This window comes from Otolemur garnettii, unplaced genomic scaffold, assembly GCF_000181295.1.
Source record: "Otolemur garnettii isolate 467f Iridium unplaced genomic scaffold, OtoGar3 scaffold00094, whole genome shotgun sequence".
In the NCBI taxonomy this organism is placed as follows: domain Eukaryota; kingdom Metazoa; phylum Chordata; class Mammalia; order Primates; family Galagidae; genus Otolemur; species Otolemur garnettii.
The window spans coordinates 6692052-6710253 of record NW_003852489.1 but is presented as its reverse complement, the minus strand read 5'-3'; the positions used below and the strand labels follow the sequence as shown (position 1 = coordinate 6710253).

General features: G+C 45.4%; 1 protein-coding gene across 2 annotated transcripts in view; it reads left to right on the top strand.

Moving 5' to 3' along the window:
* The window catches only part of ACACA (acetyl-CoA carboxylase alpha), a 271062-nt gene extending 258370 nt beyond the window's left edge, over window positions 1-12692 (top strand). The window contains exons 53-56 of one of the 2 annotated variants that reach the window (XM_003795612.3): window positions 705-859; window positions 1496-1666; window positions 8512-8648; window positions 10338-12692. In XM_003795612.3, coding sequence (XP_003795660.1) covers window positions 705-859; window positions 1496-1666; window positions 8512-8648; window positions 10338-10461 — 587 coding nt within the window. In that variant the 3' untranslated portion in view covers window positions 10462-12692. The remainder of the gene's footprint in view (window positions 1-704; window positions 860-1495; window positions 1667-8511; window positions 8649-10337) is intronic. The other variant, XM_023516625.1, reaches the window with a different exon arrangement.
* The last annotated feature ends 5510 nt before the right edge of the window (window positions 12693-18202 follow it).

The window sequence follows — 18202 nt, the reverse complement described above, 5'->3', positions numbered from 1 at the left end:
GAATACTTTTGCCACTCCGGTCAGGTGTTGGCTCCGGCAATCATAGTCCAGGCCAGAAACCAGGAGCTAATCCACTGAGCTGACACAGGACACATGGATTTGGCTCTAATTAGATTAGGTTCTACTAATTTGAGGATAAAAGTATCCAAAACTCAGATGAAGCTGTGAAGTACTGCAGCTTACAGCCTTAGGAGTTATTCAGGTTCTTACCAAGTTTGGTAGGTAATTGGGAAACAAGCTGTTGCCTTGTGTTCAGAGCTCAGGGATGTGCTCCTACCATAGCCCACGCTTGGAACAGTCCAGCTGCTCTATTGCTGGTCAGCAGGGGTGGGCATGGTGTCAGCATGCTAGCCCTAGGCTCTCCTGGGGAGGGAGAAGCCTGGCTGGCAGTCAGTAAGGTGGTCCATGCCACCAGGTGGCTGTTTGCACCTGCTCAGGGAGAGGCCTGGGAACAGAAGATGCCACCACCATTCTCCCACTTGTGACCTCCACAGGGATGAGAGGACGTATGGGTTCCCTGTGGCAAGGGAGGGACAGGCCTGGCGTCTCAGAGAGTCCTGTTACTTGGCAAGAATAACAAGAACAGGAGGATGATGAAAAGCCTTGGGGGGCAGGGAGCGTTGAGTTTCCTGGGACTGCAGCTGCTTCTGTGCAGACAATCCTGGTCACCACACAGTGTGACAGGCAGGTTTATCTTATTGCAGGCACCCCAGAGCTAAGCCTAGCTGAGCGGAAGGATCTGGAAAGCAAGTTAAAAGAACGGGAGGAATTCCTAATTCCCATCTACCATCAGGTAGCTGTGCAGTTTGCTGACTTGCATGACACACCAGGCCGGATGCAGGAGAAGGGGGTTATCAATGTAAGTATCATGGTTGCCACTTCTCCTGACTTCTCAGAGACCCGCAGGCAGGCGAGAAGTGTGTGTATCACGCACATAGAATCACAAGCAGGGAGCTGTTAGGGCCAGATTAAAACAGTTTGCACAGATTAAACCATTTTCAATTTGTCTTGAGGCTTTTCCCTTTTATATCAGGTATCCTAACACAAAATATTTAGGGTTTATGGATTCCTCAGGAGGAAGCTGCATTTTACTGGTGGGAAACTGAGTCCACTGAGGCCAGTGCCCAAGTGGTCCTCAGTCTATAGATTACTATAGGATCAAGGTTTTAGCAGCAGCTAATTCATATTTGATCTGCAAGTTATTTGAGCCATCTGCACAAAACCAGTTCTTCCTCTCTAGTTACCTGGGAACTCACAGCTCCTTCCTCAGAACATCTCAGCACATGTGGGCTCAGCTCCATGGCTGTGTACAGTGTTGCAGGTGGCAGGGCACATGAGTGAGGGTTCTGCCCTGGGGGACATCTGGAGATACTAGGAGCTCACTGCCAGCTCTTGGGTCTGTGAAGGGCTTGCCTTGTCATGTCTGTGGGGTTCCCTCCAACACTGAGCAGAGATTAGGGCTAGGGTGACTAAGGTTACTCTTCTCTGCATGTAGGACATTCTGGACTGGAAAACATCCCGTACCTTCTTCTACTGGCGGCTAAGGCGTCTCCTGCTGGAGGACCTAGTCAAGAAGAAAATCCATAATGCCAACCCTGAGCTGACCGATGGCCAGATCCAGGCCATGCTAAGGCGCTGGTTTGTGGAAGTGGAAGGAACAGTGAAGGTAGGTGGGGCACCCACACAGAGGCCTTCATATTGTGCTCCTAGCCCCACCCAAGGGTTGTGAGGCTTGTCTAAAAGTCTGCAGAAGCCAGTGCCAAACCTAGCAAAGAAATTAGTCAGAGAGGACACCTGGCTACTCTTTGGGAATGGGGAGGGAGAGTCGGGGATGCTCTTGGAATAAGTGATGTCTCAGCAGAGACTTGAAAACAAAGTAGGAGTAAACCAGAGGAGAAGGCTGGACTAGACGGTGGGAAGTAGGAAGCATGTTCTAGGCAAAAGAAATAGTATGTTCCAAGGTAGGATAGCAGGAATAGCGTGCAGGCAAGAATGCCCTGCAGATAGTTCAGGATGGCTCAGAGGTTAGGGGCTAGGTAAGAAGAAGGGGCAGGGCTGGATTGTGCACAGCTGGGGATGCTGTGTCAAGAGTTTGGACTCTGTCCTGAGGTCTGTGGGAAGCCACTGAGGTATTTTAAGCAGCAAAGTGACATGCCCTTATTTCTATTTTAGAAAGACCAGTCAGAGGGCTGTGTGGAGGATGAAACTGCAGGAGACAGGAGCAAAAGCCTGAGACGACATGATAGTAACATAGGCAGTGATGCTACAGCTGCAGATGTGATTTTAGATCAGAGCCGGGAGGAAATGACTGCCCTGAGAGGGCACATGACTTGGAGCAGAGTCCCTGCTGCTCTTGCCTCCGGGTTGGGGCACCAGCCTTTGCACCTAGGACAGTGAACCGCACAGGAGAATCCACGGAAGGGTAGCGAGAAAAAATCGGAAATTTTATTTCTCTTTAATTTTACTATGAAGCATTAACTTCTATTAGTTAGAATGTGGATTAAATCATATACATCACATATACATTTTATCGAAAAGAGGATGTGCTCAAAATACTTCTGCGTATCTTTCTGTGTGGGAATATTGGAGGAGGACTGGGTGGCTAGTGATGGGATGGAGGGTCCTGGCACACCTTCTGCTGATCATTGTCAGGGAGGAAGGCCAAGATTTGTTGTCAGTTTTAAAGCCAGTGAATGGGGATGCTTCTTAGATTCACCTTTGTGTTAAGTTTGCCCGATTCAACTGAGAAGCTTCTTTGGATGAATATTTCACATGTGCACTGGGGGAGCACAGTCTTCTCTGACATTTGGTTCAGGTTAAGGTCAGTTTGTGGCATCATAATTGAGTGAGACAATTTTGTCAGTGGCTACTGGCAACGTCTAGTGGAAGTTGGCATTGAAAGTCACGCGAGTGTAAAATAAGAGGTTGTTCTCCAGTTGAGAGTGGCCGGCTAGGTAAATGGAGTATGGGTGTGTGTGGCCAGAGCTTGGGCTGCCTCCCTCCCACATTAGTCACTAATGGATGTACACAGCCTCAGCAGGCACAAGGATAAGGAGAAGCAATAGCTTCCCTCCAAGCATGAAGTGAGGGGATAGGCCCTTCAGTTGCTCCTGGGTGTCCTGCTCCCAGAGGGACAGTGTGTCTGAAGGAATAGGTCACTGACATCTCTTACCAATGGAGAGAATGGCTGTATGTGTACAGGCTTCTGGTGGAACTTAAGTGTAGAAGAACCCCAGCCTCATAGTGCAGGAAGAGGCTGCCTGAGACCCTGGGAACTGACCTACACAAGAATGGAGGCTATTTCCCTTGCCCCTGTCTACAAAAGGCAGCATTCTCCGGAGCTCTGCATGGTGATCCTGTGATGTCAGGGCTATGGCTTTGAAACCTCCTTCCTTATTCTGCAGTCTCAGCAGGACCTAGTTTAGTGTGGGGTGGGTGATAAAATCTGTAGCACTCTTGAGAGAAGTGTTGCAATGTTCAAAAGCTGTGTGCCTCTAAAGGGCTTGAAATGGCTTAAAACCACCCTTTTCGGGGGGGGGAGGGTTCTTCTCACAGTGACAGATACTGTGTCAAGTTGTGTTTCTCAAGTGCAAAGACTGGAGGACTCTGCACCAAGTAGGGACCCCTAATCCTTATTGTGGTGACTGGTGGGAAAAGACATTTCATAACAAGCATCTGTTAGCCATAGTGGTGTTTTTTTGTTTGTTTTTGTTTCTTTTTTTTCCCCCGGAGAATTTGTTTTCTTAGTCTTAATCATGGAAAAAGATTCTGGAATAGAAAATTGAAGACACTGTACTGTTACATAACTAAACAATGTAATTCTTTTGTTTCCCTTAGAGGTATCTGGTACTATGAGTTATGGGGTTCTGTTTGAATCCACTGGGACAGTCACATTGTAGGAAATAGTAGAGTTTATGGTTCATAGTTTCACTGCAGGCAGAAACAAAGCATCACTACAGCTCCCTGAAAAATAACAAGAACTGTGGTTTAAATTGGGTCATAAGAACATGACATTTGTATCATGGGCATGTTTTCTGTCTTGATTCTTAGATCCACAGTCTGAAGTATGTGGTCTTCCAAACAGCACCCCCTCAAGTGCTAACAGTAGAAATTGAGATTAGGACTCTGCATGGAACAGTGAGACTGTGGGCTTTGAAATCACAGACTTTTGGGATCCCAGATTTGCCACTTGACTGTGTCGTATAAGCCTCCATTTCTTCATATTTCAAATGGGGATGGTGCTTCTGTCACAGGGTTCAGTGGGTTTTAAGTAACATGGTGTATGGAGCACCACATCCAGCACTTAGTGAGATGCTCAGCAAACGCCAGGTTCCCCCTCCTTCCTCAGCACAGCATGTTAAAAGGTAAACAATAACAAAGATCTTGTTGTGAAGTGGGGTTGGCACCTGAGCACAGGAGCTGCTCAGTAAATGTTCCTTGATCTGGCTTGCTCTGACGTACCCACAGCTCTCATCCCAGATTTCCAGTGAAACAAATGCCTGTGGGGATGATGAAGGAAAAAAACAGTTGATAGGGTCACTTGATTGCGACTGTCCTTAAAGTCTAGCCTCAAGCTACCTATGGGTGGGTCTCATGCCCCAAGTTCTCATATAGGGCCCGGAGCTGAAATGGGGTGGCTCTCAGGAGATTGGGGTCCAGTGAGCCGCCCTCGGCCACAGGCTCTTTCGATGCTATACTCTAAAGAAGGGGTCTTAAAACTTTTTAAACAGAGGGCCAGTTCACTGTCTGTCCCTCAGACCATTAGAGGGCCGGACTGCAGGCCCCCGGACGAGTCGGCTGCTAAGTGGGACAGGCAGCGGGGGCAAAAACACCCAGCAGGCCAGATAAATGTCCTAGGTGTGGCCCACAGCTGTAGTTTGAGGACGCTTTCTCTAAAGCCTTTGAGACAAATCGCAGCGCTTCCTGGGCTTCTGTCAGGTAGCTCTTAGCCTTGTAAATGTAGGTATATTGAAAGTGACTTTCCCAAATCTGCATATCCTCGGGATCTGTGTGCCATCCTGCCCTGCCAGGCTGTGGGAATCTTAGGTTACAACTGGGAGGAACCTCCCCAGCTGGAGCTATCTCCAAGTAGCCTCTAAGGTGAGTTAATTTAGGGCATGTTAATCAGGGCTCACATTCATCGGGCTGTGCCCTCCAGTCACTCCCTGGCCCAGCTGAACCATTGTCTAAGGAAGGTTTAACAGCTATCCAATATGTTAGAAATGAAACTTTCAAACAGGTCATTTAGATTTTGTAAGATAGACTAATTACTACATACAATTAGGAAGGCTGAGTAGTGCCTGAGATACTTATCCACTGATGCAGAGAGAAAGTGTCGGTTGAACATTTATAGTAGGGCAGGCCATCGGTGTGATGTTTAATTATTGATATTTTATTGGTATTAAAATGTTTTGATATGAATGTCAAACACATGGCATATGGTCCCAGCCTGTCATGAGGTTAGCAACCCAGCATGTCATACTTGTTCAGAATCCAAACTGGAATATTGGGCATGATCAGCCACATTTTCATCCCCCACCCCTTTCTTTCTCTTTTGAAGAGACAGGGTCAAGGTGGGCATGGTGGCTCACACCTATAATCCTAGCATGTGGGAAGCTCAGGTCGATGGATTGCCTGATCTTAGGAGTTGAGACCAGCCTGAGCAAGAACAAGACCTTGACTCTAGAAAATATCTGGATGTTATGCCAAGCTCCTATAGTCCTATCTATTCAGGAGGCTGAGGCAAGATCTCTTGAGCCCATGAATTTGAGGTTGCTGTGAACTATGATGCCATAGCATTCTACCAGGGGTGACAAAGTGAAATTCGGTCTAAAAAATAAAAATAGACAGGATTTCACTGTGTTGTCCAGGCTGGTTTTAAACTCCTGGCCTCCAGTGAGCCTCCTGCCTCAGTCTCCCAAATAGCTGGGATTATAGGTGTGAGCTACTATACCCAACATTTTCATAATTTTAAGGAGGGAAATATTAATGATGTTTTACCTGAGAATAGGGTTGACCTATCCTTCTGGATGGCTGGAACAATGAGTCTTACATCTGTTTTAAGGAGAAATTATAGACTTTAATCCAGTAGAACGGAACAAATTATACTAACCTTCCCAGGTTTGCTGAGAAAAACCAGTAGCACTGTGAGCATATAAGTTTGTTTATTCTTGCTAAAAATGCAGTTGGTTAGGACTTGTGACCCCTTTGCCTCCCTGGACCGTAATCCCCACCTTACCAGGGCTCTGGCATGGTGCTTGTCACCCAGCTGTTGTACTCTGAGTAAACAGCAGATTGTTTATATACAAATGGGGCCCATAGTTTAAGCAACTGTAAAACTTGGAATGTATTGCTCTAATCCTGTCTGGGAACTTTTTGAAATGTTTAATTTAAACACCTAGGATACTCTGGCTGCAGGAGGCGAGGGCAGAAGGGTTTTCTCTGGAGGGTAGCTGGCTTTCCAGTGTGGTGTCTGAGTGTCGTTAGAAGCAGGCATCTCGTTAGCTAATACATTACACCAATCAAGGAGAGTTATCTTAAGCCACAATTAATCTGCTCCCTGGCATATGTTGATAGGAAAGCATCATGCTGTTTCTTAATTAAAAGCAAACGGATTAAAAATGATTAATAAGAGTATTAAATATTCTCCTAAACTAAAGGCTTTGGGATTTTTGAGTACATCAAAAAATCTTAGGGTTTTTTTTTTCCATTCTGAAATCCAAGAAGCATTCATTGTATTATTTTTTTTTCTTTACCCCACCCCCAGTCTTCACAAGTAGGAGAATGTGTAGAAGTCCTCAAACCATGGAGTAGAAATACAAATTACCAATGATGGAAATGGAAATGTCAAAATGTAGGTGGTTAAGAGTCAAGGGGCATTCATCACACATGGGGAGCTCAGTGCGACCCTCTTCATAGGGGTTCATGTGGCACATCCTTTTGGGGAGAGCAAAACACTTTCCTGTCTTTTAGCCTTAAGGGATGCCAGCAGCCCTCACCTAGGCACAGGTCCTAGGGCTTCCTTAGGTTTGCACACACCACCCTAACTAAAGAAGAGCTCATCTTCTAATCAGAGATTACAGACAGAGCCGGGCACAGGGGATCTTAATGTGACAGGAATTTGAGACCAAAAAAAAAAAAAAAATCACTACCACCATACAACTGGGTGAATTTGGAACCAGAAAAAGAAAGAGCAAGCTAGAAAAGGTACATTGTTGATCCTTAATCCTTCAAATGTAAAGGATTCCTTAAGAATTTTTGGAAATGTAGAAGTCAATGAAATGACATATAATAACCAGTCACAGCTAACTGGCCTGTTCCTTAGGGGTGGGAGGTGAGAGAGTCTGAAAGGAAACCATTATTTTTAAAGGCATGAAATAGAAAGTTAGAAAACAGCTCTGTGCCGTTTCTTACTGCTTGTTATCTCTGGGTGTGATGAAAACATTTCCTCTGCGCCTTTGCAGGCCTGTAGTTAACAGCTGGGGCTTTTGTGCCATTGCTTGTACACAGGTTTCCTACAGCCACATCTCTAGCCTCAAAGCCTCAGAGAGTCCCTAACGCACCCACCTATTAAATTACAGCACCAAACTCATTGTCATTCTGACTTTGACTTCGTTAGTGATAACACAGAAGGATAGCGCACCTTTAAATGAGGAGCTTTGTGTTTAATTACCCAAACAAAATGACATAAATATGAATGAGCCCTAATGGTGGTACTTGGTTTTCCGGAAACCATTAACAAAACGATTCCTAAATGATTTGTAAAGAAAATGAGAGGAGAAGAGAGCAAGGAGAAGGCTATTAGGCTTCTAACACACTCCTGAATTATTATGTAGTCAACTACCTAGGAAATACTCAGCTAAATGATCTTGAAAAAAGGCAAGAGGGGTTGTTGAGACTTTCAGGGTTACAGATATCATAACCCCTTTGAAAATTCTTATAGATGATAAAATGGGAGGTAGGTTTCTGACCTGGTGGCTCTACCCTAGTGACAAGACTTCCATCACATCAGTCCTCCGTCCATACTTCACTGAAAGGTGGTGGAATTCCACAAGTGGAGACACAGCCCTGGACCTCACCTACCAGGCTTTGGTGGGACTAGAAAATTAAGCTTGAGGAATTAGCTCAGTTCCTCTGAAAGCAAAGCACCAATCAACCGCCTTTTCCTTTCAATCACACTTTACTAAAGTAATTTGGGCTTTTAACTTTATCTCTCAGATCTGTCAAGTTACTGAATTCTCTTAGCCTTTGTGGACAGGCAGAGGCCCAGAGTCTGACAGGACAGTGTCAGTGCAGGCACACTGGTGCCCTCAGGAGATCCTGAGTGGGGGCCTCAGATGTGCATCTTGTGTCCACAGAAGGGCAGGAGGGGAGAAGCCCTGTTTCCAGTAAGGGAGAACTGTGACCATTCTGACGTCAAGCAAGCTTTGGGAGTAAGCTTTTCAGATATTGGTCAGGGTGTCCAGGCCTGGCCTGACCCCTGGTGTCTAACAAGGAGTCATCTATCTGCAGGCCTATGTCTGGGACAATAACAAGGATCTTGTGGAATGGCTAGAGAAACAGCTGACAGAGGAAGATGGTGTTCGCTCAGTCATAGAGGAAAACATCAAGTGTATCAGCAGAGACTACGTCCTCAAGCAGATCCGCAGGTGAGGCCAGTGGCAGGGAGCCCCTAGAAAAGTGAGGCTGATTTCTGGAATAAAAAGTTCCAGAACAAATCACGAGCTGATGGCATCTCACAATTGCTGCAGTCTCTTGTTGTCGGAGACTGCTGTGGTTGACCCACAGATATAAACACACCCCTGATGCACAATTCTTTCTCAGCTACTGCTCCCCAGGGTCCTTAGTAATCTCAGCTTGATGCGGGCTTAGTTCATTGTGCCCACTGTTCGCTCTGGGAGGAGAGCTGACTATGGGGCTGCTGTATTCTTCTAGCGCAGCAGTTTTCAACCTGTGGGTTGCAACCCCGTTGGGGGTCAAATGACCCTTTCACAAGGGTCACCTAAATATAACCTGCATATCAGATATTTACAGTTCATAACAGTAGCAAAATTACAGTTATGAAGTGGCAACGAAAATAATTTTATGGTTGGGGGTCACCACAACATGAGGAACTATATTAAAGGGTCGTGGCATTAGGAAGGTTGAGAACCACTGTTCTAGAGGTTTCAGTCTTCTCCCTGGGGTAGGGGCTGGGGACACAGGCATTTTTATAAAGCTTTATTTGGAAACATGCCACTTACAAGTTATAAAACTAAAAGTAGCATAAAGCAGCCCCTGTCTACACCAGTACCCAGCTAACCTGTCATCTCACTCCACTTGCTCACCATCTGTGGGTATGCTCTCCCCACACACACTCGTATGTGCAGTTTTTCCTTTTTCTAACCATAGTAAGAACGTGCTTTTTAAATTTTACCTGCTATTTCCCCATGATTAATTCAGGTTCTGCATTCTGACCAGAATGTTGCATTCCTCCTGCTTGCGGCCCTCCCAGGGTACATCTGGTGGCAAACAATGGTCACCTGCCCTCTGGTGTTATTTAATGTATAATAACTGATTTTCTCCCATGTCCATGCAAAAGTCTTGCTCCCGAGATTCAGTGCCCCTTGGTGATTCCTGCCTGATGTAATCTTTATGATGAGGTTGGCAAAATGAGATAACCTTCCAACTCCAGCATGCCCTCCACTCATGCCCTTTTTTTCTTTTTGAGACAGTCTCACTTTGTTGCCCTCAATAACTTGCCATGGTGTCACGGCAACCTCAAACTCTTGGGCTTAAGTGATCCTCTTGCCTCAGCCTCCTCAGTAGCTGGGACTATAGGTGCCTGCCACAACACCTGGCTTTTTTTTTTTAGTTGGAGTTGTCATTGCTGTTTGGCAGGCCTGGGCTGGATTCAAACCCTCCAGCTCCGGTGTATGTGGCTGGCACCCTAGCTGCTGAGCTACAGGCACTGAGCCCCATTTATGCCCTCTTATAAACAAAAGTCCTCCTCCTGATTCATGTATATATCCATTATCAGTATAGACTAACAAATTTCTGTTTTTCCCTAATTTATTCCTTTCATGCAGCTCTGCTATCTATGTCATGCCTGTCTCAACAGTCTTTGTTTTCAGGGTTTTTAAAAATTCCTTTCCAACTTAGAGAAATGTTTCAGGTTTATTTATCTTGTACTACTTTGGCTGCTGGAGCCATTTTTAATGTAGGAGAACAAATCAAGCGAGGCAGTGACCTAAGTGTCTGCAGTGGCCTGTGCTAGCCTCTTTACTGGACAGTTCTTCAGCCCTGATTTAGACACTTCTGCCACCCTTTTCTTCACCATCTCTGATCTTCCTCTCCAGCTTGGTCCAGGCCAATCCAGAGGTTGCCATGGATTCCATCGTCCACATGACGCAGCACATCTCCCCCACTCAGAGAGCAGAGGTCATACGGATCCTCTCCACGATGGATTCCCCCTCCACGTAGGAACAGCTTCCTGCCCATCCCTGCCCTGGCTCTGGTAAAAAGGGCTAGACCTGCCTTTTCAACTGAAACCGCTCTAATGAAGGCACAGCAGACCTAGCACTGGAGTCAAAGTGGTAATTTGCTTCCCCTTGACTGTTTCAGGTTGTGCATGACATCCTGGGGTACAGGATCACAAAGCCCCCTCCAGCCCACCAGTCACACCTGTCTCGTTCAGTATTTATTACCCTGGCTGCGGCTACCATCCTCTCTCCCTGCACAAGACTGAGAAGGCAATGAAAGGTACAAGCACGTACCATGAGGTCTTACTGCCCCACAGTAGGGCTGCCCCTCTTGTCCTGGCAGTCTCTTGGCCCCAGTACGGGACATGCGAGGAGCTGCCAGGCAGTCAGCAGCCCCACTCAGCCCTGGCCCCATGAGCCGCAGCCACAGGCAGCAGAGGAGGGCAGGGGCTGAGGTCTTGGGAGAAGAGGAAGCCTCAAGTCCATTGTTCATTACCCTGACACTCAGCCTGATGCACACTGGGCACTGGAGAGAAAGGAGAGGTGATTCCCAGTTTCACACCCAGCTACCTATTTATGAAGAAAATCAGAGCATGAAATCTACTGCAAGCTCCGTGGGAACTCAAAAGATGAGGGCAAAACCATGATCCAAGAAGCAAAGAAAGAAAACAGAACAAGCTCTTGTTCTTGATTTAGTGGGACTCAGCCTGGGGTGGGATGGAGGGAAAGATGGTTGTTCTACCTCTAGCCTCCTAGGCACTGCTGAGAGCTGCACAGCCCATGTGTGAGAGGCCCTAGCAGTGCTGCAGCCAGAGTGAACAGCCCTTCTTTTTACTGGTAGAAACTGGTTTCTCATGCCACGTGGAGAGGGGGCGAGGTGGTCTCTCTTTTTAGGACTTGAGATGTTGTTACTACAAAGCCTGGAGCTTTGATCGTTTCAAGAAATTACTAGTGCCTATGGTGTCGCTCCTCCCTCTTTCCAGGGCGACCCTCCTAGCAGTTGACATTCCTACTCTCTTGGGGTCTTCTTCCCAGAATATGCACAGATGCAGCAGGTCTCCCTGTAGCTGCTGAGAGGACCCTGGTGACAGCTCTGCTGTCAGCACCAGGAACTGGCCTTCCCAGAGTGGAGGCTTCCAGGAAACAGAATCCACGTGACCTTAAGATTCTCTACAACTCAGTCATGGTGCTGCTGTCTTCAGGCTTCCTGGTCCCTCTCGGCCAGCAGCAGGGCCTCCTCAGGCAAGGTGGAGAGAGCTTATTTTCGACAACCAGTTTATTCAAGAAAAGAGCATACTGAGTCCCCGGTTGGTGTTGCTAAAGCAAGAGTGGCAGGTGATCAGGGCTGGAGTAGCATCCGGTTCCCACAGTGCAACTAATTGCATTTGTCGCTGATGACCAAGGAGGAAATTGCTAAGGCATTGCGGAAGCAGTGGCACGGACGTTTGTACCCACTGCAGTTTTGAGCCTTAACCCTTCAGTTCACACATGAAAGTTAGCTCCACCTCCCCCCTTTCTGCAGGAACTGTTTGTGCAGATGAGCTGGTTGGACCTGGAGCTGGCTACCCCCAGGGGTCAGAGCCTCCACTAGTCTGCCCTGGCAAGAGGTGGTATTTGGCACCTTCAAAGTTCTCAGTCCAAGAAGACAGGTCCACTGTTGCTGGTTATTTGCCTACCTAGTAAGAAAGAATTAGATTCATTTTGACCAGATTATTTCACTACATGTTTATGCACTAAACCAAATCCCACCTATACCCACAGGTGGTACACAGTCCTGCATTTCCAGGAGGCCTGTCATGGCATTTCTGCAGAGGCAGGGTGTGTTGCACTTGTGTGCCTCCCCTCTCCCCACCAAAGGATGACACAGCGAGGGGGTTTCCTCCCCACAGCCCGTGATGCCTACTCCCCCAGCCCCAGAGCTCTGCACGCTAGGCCTTACCCTGGACAGGGATTCTTCACATGGAGAAATCAGGAAGAGCCACAGAACGTGAGTGCTCTGATGTTCCCACAGCCCATTACACATGCAAGGTTACTGAGGCAGGAGGAGTATAAATGATGTAGACCAAGTCTTGCTTGAGCTGAGACTGCCACATTATCTGTTCACTTTGTTCACAAAGCAGCCTTCACTTGTCTCAGAGAGAATACGATGGACACACACCCCAATGAGCAAGGAGCTTCAAATGCACTCTTTTCACATTTTGTTGAAATAAACCTCCACATTTGTAGAAGAGTCACAGTTTGTCATTTCAATCCATGCCTGGCCACCTCATCTCATTCCATGTTCAGCTGGGAGTGGGGCTCAGAGTGGGGTGAGCCCATCTGTGGCTCTGCAGCACCCATCATCTCCTGACCTGGTGCGAGGACAGACAGGATGTAGTAAGAAGCTGGCCAAGGCCTGCCCAGTCTTACTGCTGCATCAAGGTAAAGTCTGCAAGGCTGTCACACTCTGGGGCCCCTACTAAGAGTCAGTTCCTGAGATTCTGTTAGGTTTTTCAGGATAGAAACAATTCTACCTGCTGAGAGCTAATAGGGGTGGCTCCCCATAAGAGAATGAGTTTGGGATAGGGACAAGAAAGGCCAGAGGAAAGGGGAAACTGCTTCTAAGGCCTTTGAAGCCCTGAGCTCACAGTCCTTAGAATCCCCTTTCCCAGGACACAGGAAGCTAAGAGTGTTCTGATACACTAAGGATAGACATCTGGGTCTACGCTCAGCTCCATCATGTATGGAGTCTCTGAACTGGATGGCCCACCCAAGACAGGAGGCCCAGAAATAACAGTGGGTGTTCCTCAGGCAACAAAGGCTCACTGGGCTGTGTCTTTGTCCTGACTAGAGCTTTGCAAACCCAGAAGTGTAGCACTGGCTACTCATGCTAGCCAGAAGCTCTAATCGGGGGTTGGTAACAAGAGGTGCTGGTAATAGGACATTTTCGTAAATGCAGTATTTTGGTGAGCAAGCTCTTCCAAAAAACAGGACCCCCTGTGGTTGCTGGAGGGGCAGGGTGATAAGGAGCCGCCTCACTTAAGTACCTGGCACCACAAAGTGGTTTCAGCCCACAAGGAACTGTGAAGAGATGGGACATACGAGGGGGCCGAATGCTAGTCTGATCCCAAACATCTGGATTCAGTGACTAGCCTTCTAGACAAAGCAGGAAAGACTAGGGGTGAGGAGCGGCATTATAAAAGTCCAGGCTCAGAATTAGGGAAAACCTTCCTGCCCATGCTAATAGGTCCTTTCCTACCTGCTTAAAAAGCAGAGACTTTGGAATAAGCCTGATCTCTAACTGGTGAGATGTAGATAATAATAACAGGGACCTCAATGGGGCTTTTTGAAAAATTAATGACATTAAGTTTTACCAAGTGTTGGGCATTGGTAGGAAATGCCCCATACGTGTCAGGTTTCTCCATACCCTGTCCCTTCCTGGGACCTGCCATCACTCAGGCACACCTTCCCCACAAGGTTGCTGGAGAGCCACCCCCTGGTGAGGGCAGGGTCAAAACACCATCCCCAGGCATGGAGTGACATCACGCTAAGTGGAAGTGCCGTCAAAAGCAGCATACTGAGTCAGAAGCTGATCTGAGTCTGGCCACCCTCATAGTGAGGCTTCATAGCTCAAATGCTTTCTGGAGTCTTGGAAAGGAAAGGGCGGAAAGAAAATCCTTAAGACCGCTACCAGCTCTAGAAAGATTCTAATCTGGGATCCTGGGAGAAGTGTAACCTCAGTAGCAAACGTGCAGAGAGGACCAATGGCTCAGAGAGCCTGAAACTGTGCTACTCATTGGTTCAAGCAATAGACCAGAAGCCTTGCCATAAATTTAACAGAAATGGTGATTGAGACAGTCACAGGGGAATCTTGACAAATTCTCCACACATCCACACAGGAGAAATTAATCCAGTTGGTAATTCCAGTTTACAAAAAGAAATGAAAAGGTGCTAGGAAAAGGTAAACACATGGGTAAGTATAAAAACTAGGAGTTATCTTTAACTTCACTAAAACATAAGATTGCGTAAAACAATAATTATACCATTGTATTTGGGGTTTCTAAGACTCACACACAAATAAAGAGGGAGAAACATGGAGTACAATAGAACCAAGTTTCTATACATTGCCAGAATTTAGTATTAATCTTAAATAGATTAATTCCTATGATAATCCCTAGAACCACTAAAAAAATGACTTAAAAACATATAGTAAATGCAAATCCTGTCTGATAAGAGTCAATATCCAGAATATATAAAGAACTACAACTCAACAACGAAACAAATAACTTAAAAAATGGGCAAAGAAGCCAGATGTGGTGGCTAACTCCTGTAATCCTAGCACCCTGGGAGGCTGAATCTGGCAGATTGTTCGAGCTCACAAGTTCAAGATCAGCCTGAGCAAAAGCAAGACCCCCTGTCCCTACTAAAAATAGAAAAACTGAGGCAAGAGGATCACTTGAGCCCTAGTTGGAGGTTGCTGTGAGCTATGATGCCACAGCACTCTACCCAGGGCAATAGCTTGAGACTCTTGACTCAAAAAAAAGGGGGGGGGGCAAAGAACTTAGACATTTCTACAGAGATGATATACAACTGGCCAATAAGCATATAAAATGATGTTCAGGCTCGGCGCCTGTGGCTCAAGCAGCTAAGGCGCCAGCCACATACACCTAAGGTGGTGGGTTCGAATCCAGCCCAGACCCGCCAAACAACAATAATGGCTGCAACCAAAAAAAAATAGCCGGGCGTTGTGGTAGGCGCCTGTGGTCCCAGCTACTTGGGAGGTGGAGGCAGGAGACTCGCTTGAGCCCCAGGAGTTGGAGGTTGCTGTGAGCAGTGAAGCCATTGCACTCTACCCAAGGGGACAGCTTTAGGCTCTGTCTCAAAAAAAAAAACAAACAAAAAACAAAAACCGATGTTCCACAACACTACCATTACGGAAATGCTAATAAAAACCACAAAGAGATGTGACTTCACATTTGTTAGGATGGCTACTATTAAAAAAACAAAGCCAGCTATTTGGGAGGCTGAGGCAGAAGAATCGCTTAAGCCCAAGAGTTTGAGATTGCTGTGAGCTCTGATGCCACAACACTCTATTGAAGGTGACATAGTGAGACTCTGTCTCAAAAAAAAAAAAAAAGGTTAAATCTCAGTATACCTTGGAAAGAAAAAGCTTTAGATCAGTGGTTCTCAACCTTCCTAATGCCGCGACCCTTTAATACAGTTCCTCATGTCCTGGTGACCCCCAACCATAAAATTATTTTCATTGCTACTTTGTAACTGTAACTTTGCTACTATTACTAATCGTAATATAAATATCTGATATGCAAGATGTATTTAGGCAACCCCTGTGAAAGGGTCATTCGACCCCCAACGGGATCGGGACCCACAGGTTGAGAACTGCTGTTTTAGATGATGAAGTTTACATGTTTTGTTTCAAGAGACAGCCTATGTTGCCCAGGCTGTTCTCAAACTCCTGGGCTCAGAAAGTTCTTCTACCTGGAGCTGGGCTACATGTGCATAGTACTCATGTGTGCGTTTTTTTCTTTTTACCGAAGTTTAAAAAAAAATCTATCTAAAATCAATGATGTTAAAATAGTATAACAGACAAGAAAGCAATAAAGGAGAAACAAACTTAGGTAAAATGAACAAAGTCCTAGAAAGACAAATTTATCAAAATTGACTTGGAAAGAAAGAAAAAATCTGAATAGACCTATAACAAGTAAAGAAATTAAAATAGTCATTAAAAACTTCCTACAAAGAAAAGCTCAGTCTGAGAAAACTCTGGTGAATGCTCTGTCAAATATTTAAAGAAGTAATACCACTCCTTCATAAACTTTTTCAGAAAACAGAACACTTTCCAATTCATTCTATGAGACCAATATTATCCTAATACCAAAGCCAAACAAAGATACCACAAAAAAACCCTACTGACCTATAACCCTTAAGAACGTAGACACAAAAATCCTTAGTAAATATGAGAAACTGAACTGGGCGTGGTGGCATGTGCCTGCAGTCCCAGCCACATAGGGGGCTGAGGCAGGAGGATCTTTTGAGCCCTGCAGTTCAAGGATGTAGTATGCCATGATCACACCTGTGGACAGCCACTTGCCTGGGCAATAGAACAGGACTCTGTATCTTAAAAAGAAAATTTAGGAAACTAAATCCAGTTTAACAAAAAAAGTATACACTGACCAGGGTGAGATTTGTCCCAGAAGTGCACAGTTTACCATCCAAAAAATCAATTGAGGTAAAATACCATCTTAACAAAGGACAAAACCCACATGGCAATACTAATTCCAGATAAAACTTCAGCAAACTATGAATAGAAATTTCAATGTGAGAAAGAGCATCTATGAAAAACCTTACATAACTTCATGGTGCAAGATCTAATGCTTTTTCTCCTAAGCTGGAACAAGACCCAAGCGTCTATTCTTGTTACTTCTCACCATTACACTGGTGGTGCTGATGGCTAAATAAATGCTGAAGGCTTGCAGAGTTGAAAGAAAAGATTAAAACTGTCTTTATTCACAAGTAGCAGATCTTATATGAGGAATCCATTTTAAAAAGACTAGATTTAATAAATATTTAACAAAGTCACAGGTTACAAGATCAACATGCAAATTCAATTGTATTTCTGTACACTAGCAAAGAGAAAGCATAAAGATGAAATTCAGAAAATAATCTTATTGACAATAGCATCAAAAACAATGCTTAGGAATAATTTCCAAAGGCAGTATAAAGATTTGTACACTGAAACTATAAAACACTGCTGAGAGAAAAACAGACATTCCATGTTCATGGACTGGAAGACCAAATGTTAAGATGGTAATTCTCTCGAAGTTGATTAAGAGTTTCCGTGTAATCCCTATAAAATCCTGTAAGGGATCCACAATAGTCAAAAAGAGTTTTGATAAAAACTTGCAGGACTTAAACTACCTGGTTTCAAAATGTTCTGAGGTATAAAAATGGGCAAATTAAACTGAACATAAGAGTCTAGAAATAAATCCTTACATTTATGGTCAATGAATTTTCAACAAAGAAGTCAAGACAATCCAATGGTGGAAAGAACAGTCTTTTCAATAAATGGTGCTGAGATAACTGGCTTATTTATACATAAAATTATATTTTGAGACATCATGCACAAAAATTTACTCAAAATGTATTACTGACTTAAATGTAGGAGCTAAAACCATAAAACTTTTTAGAAAGAAAATATAGCAGAAAAACGTTGTGAGCCTGAATTAGGCAAAGATTTCTTAGATGGGGTACAAAACATAAAAAGAATTCAATAAATTGGATTTCATCAAAATTTGTGCTGCAAAAGACCATTAAGAAAATGAAGGTTCATGGGTGGCGCCTGTGGCTCAGTGAGTGAGTAGGGTGCCAGCCCCATATTCCGATGGTGGTGGGTTCAAACCTGGCCCTGGCCAAACTGCAACAAAAAAATAGCCAGGCGTTGTGCCAGGCGCCTGTAGTCCCAGCTACTTGGGAGGCTGAGGCAAGAGAATCACCTCAGCCCAGGAGTTGGAGGTTGCTGTGAGCTGTGTGATGCCATGGCTACAAAAAAAAAAAAGAAAGAAAGAAAGAAAGAAAATGAAGGCTCAGTGCTCATAGCTCAGCAGTTAGGGTGCTAGCCACATACACAGGAGGGGTTCAAACCCGGCCTGGGCTTGCTAAACAACAATGACAACTATAACAAAAAAATAGCCAGGTATTATGGCAGGCGCCTGTAGTCCCAGCTACTTGGGAGGCTAAGGCAAGAG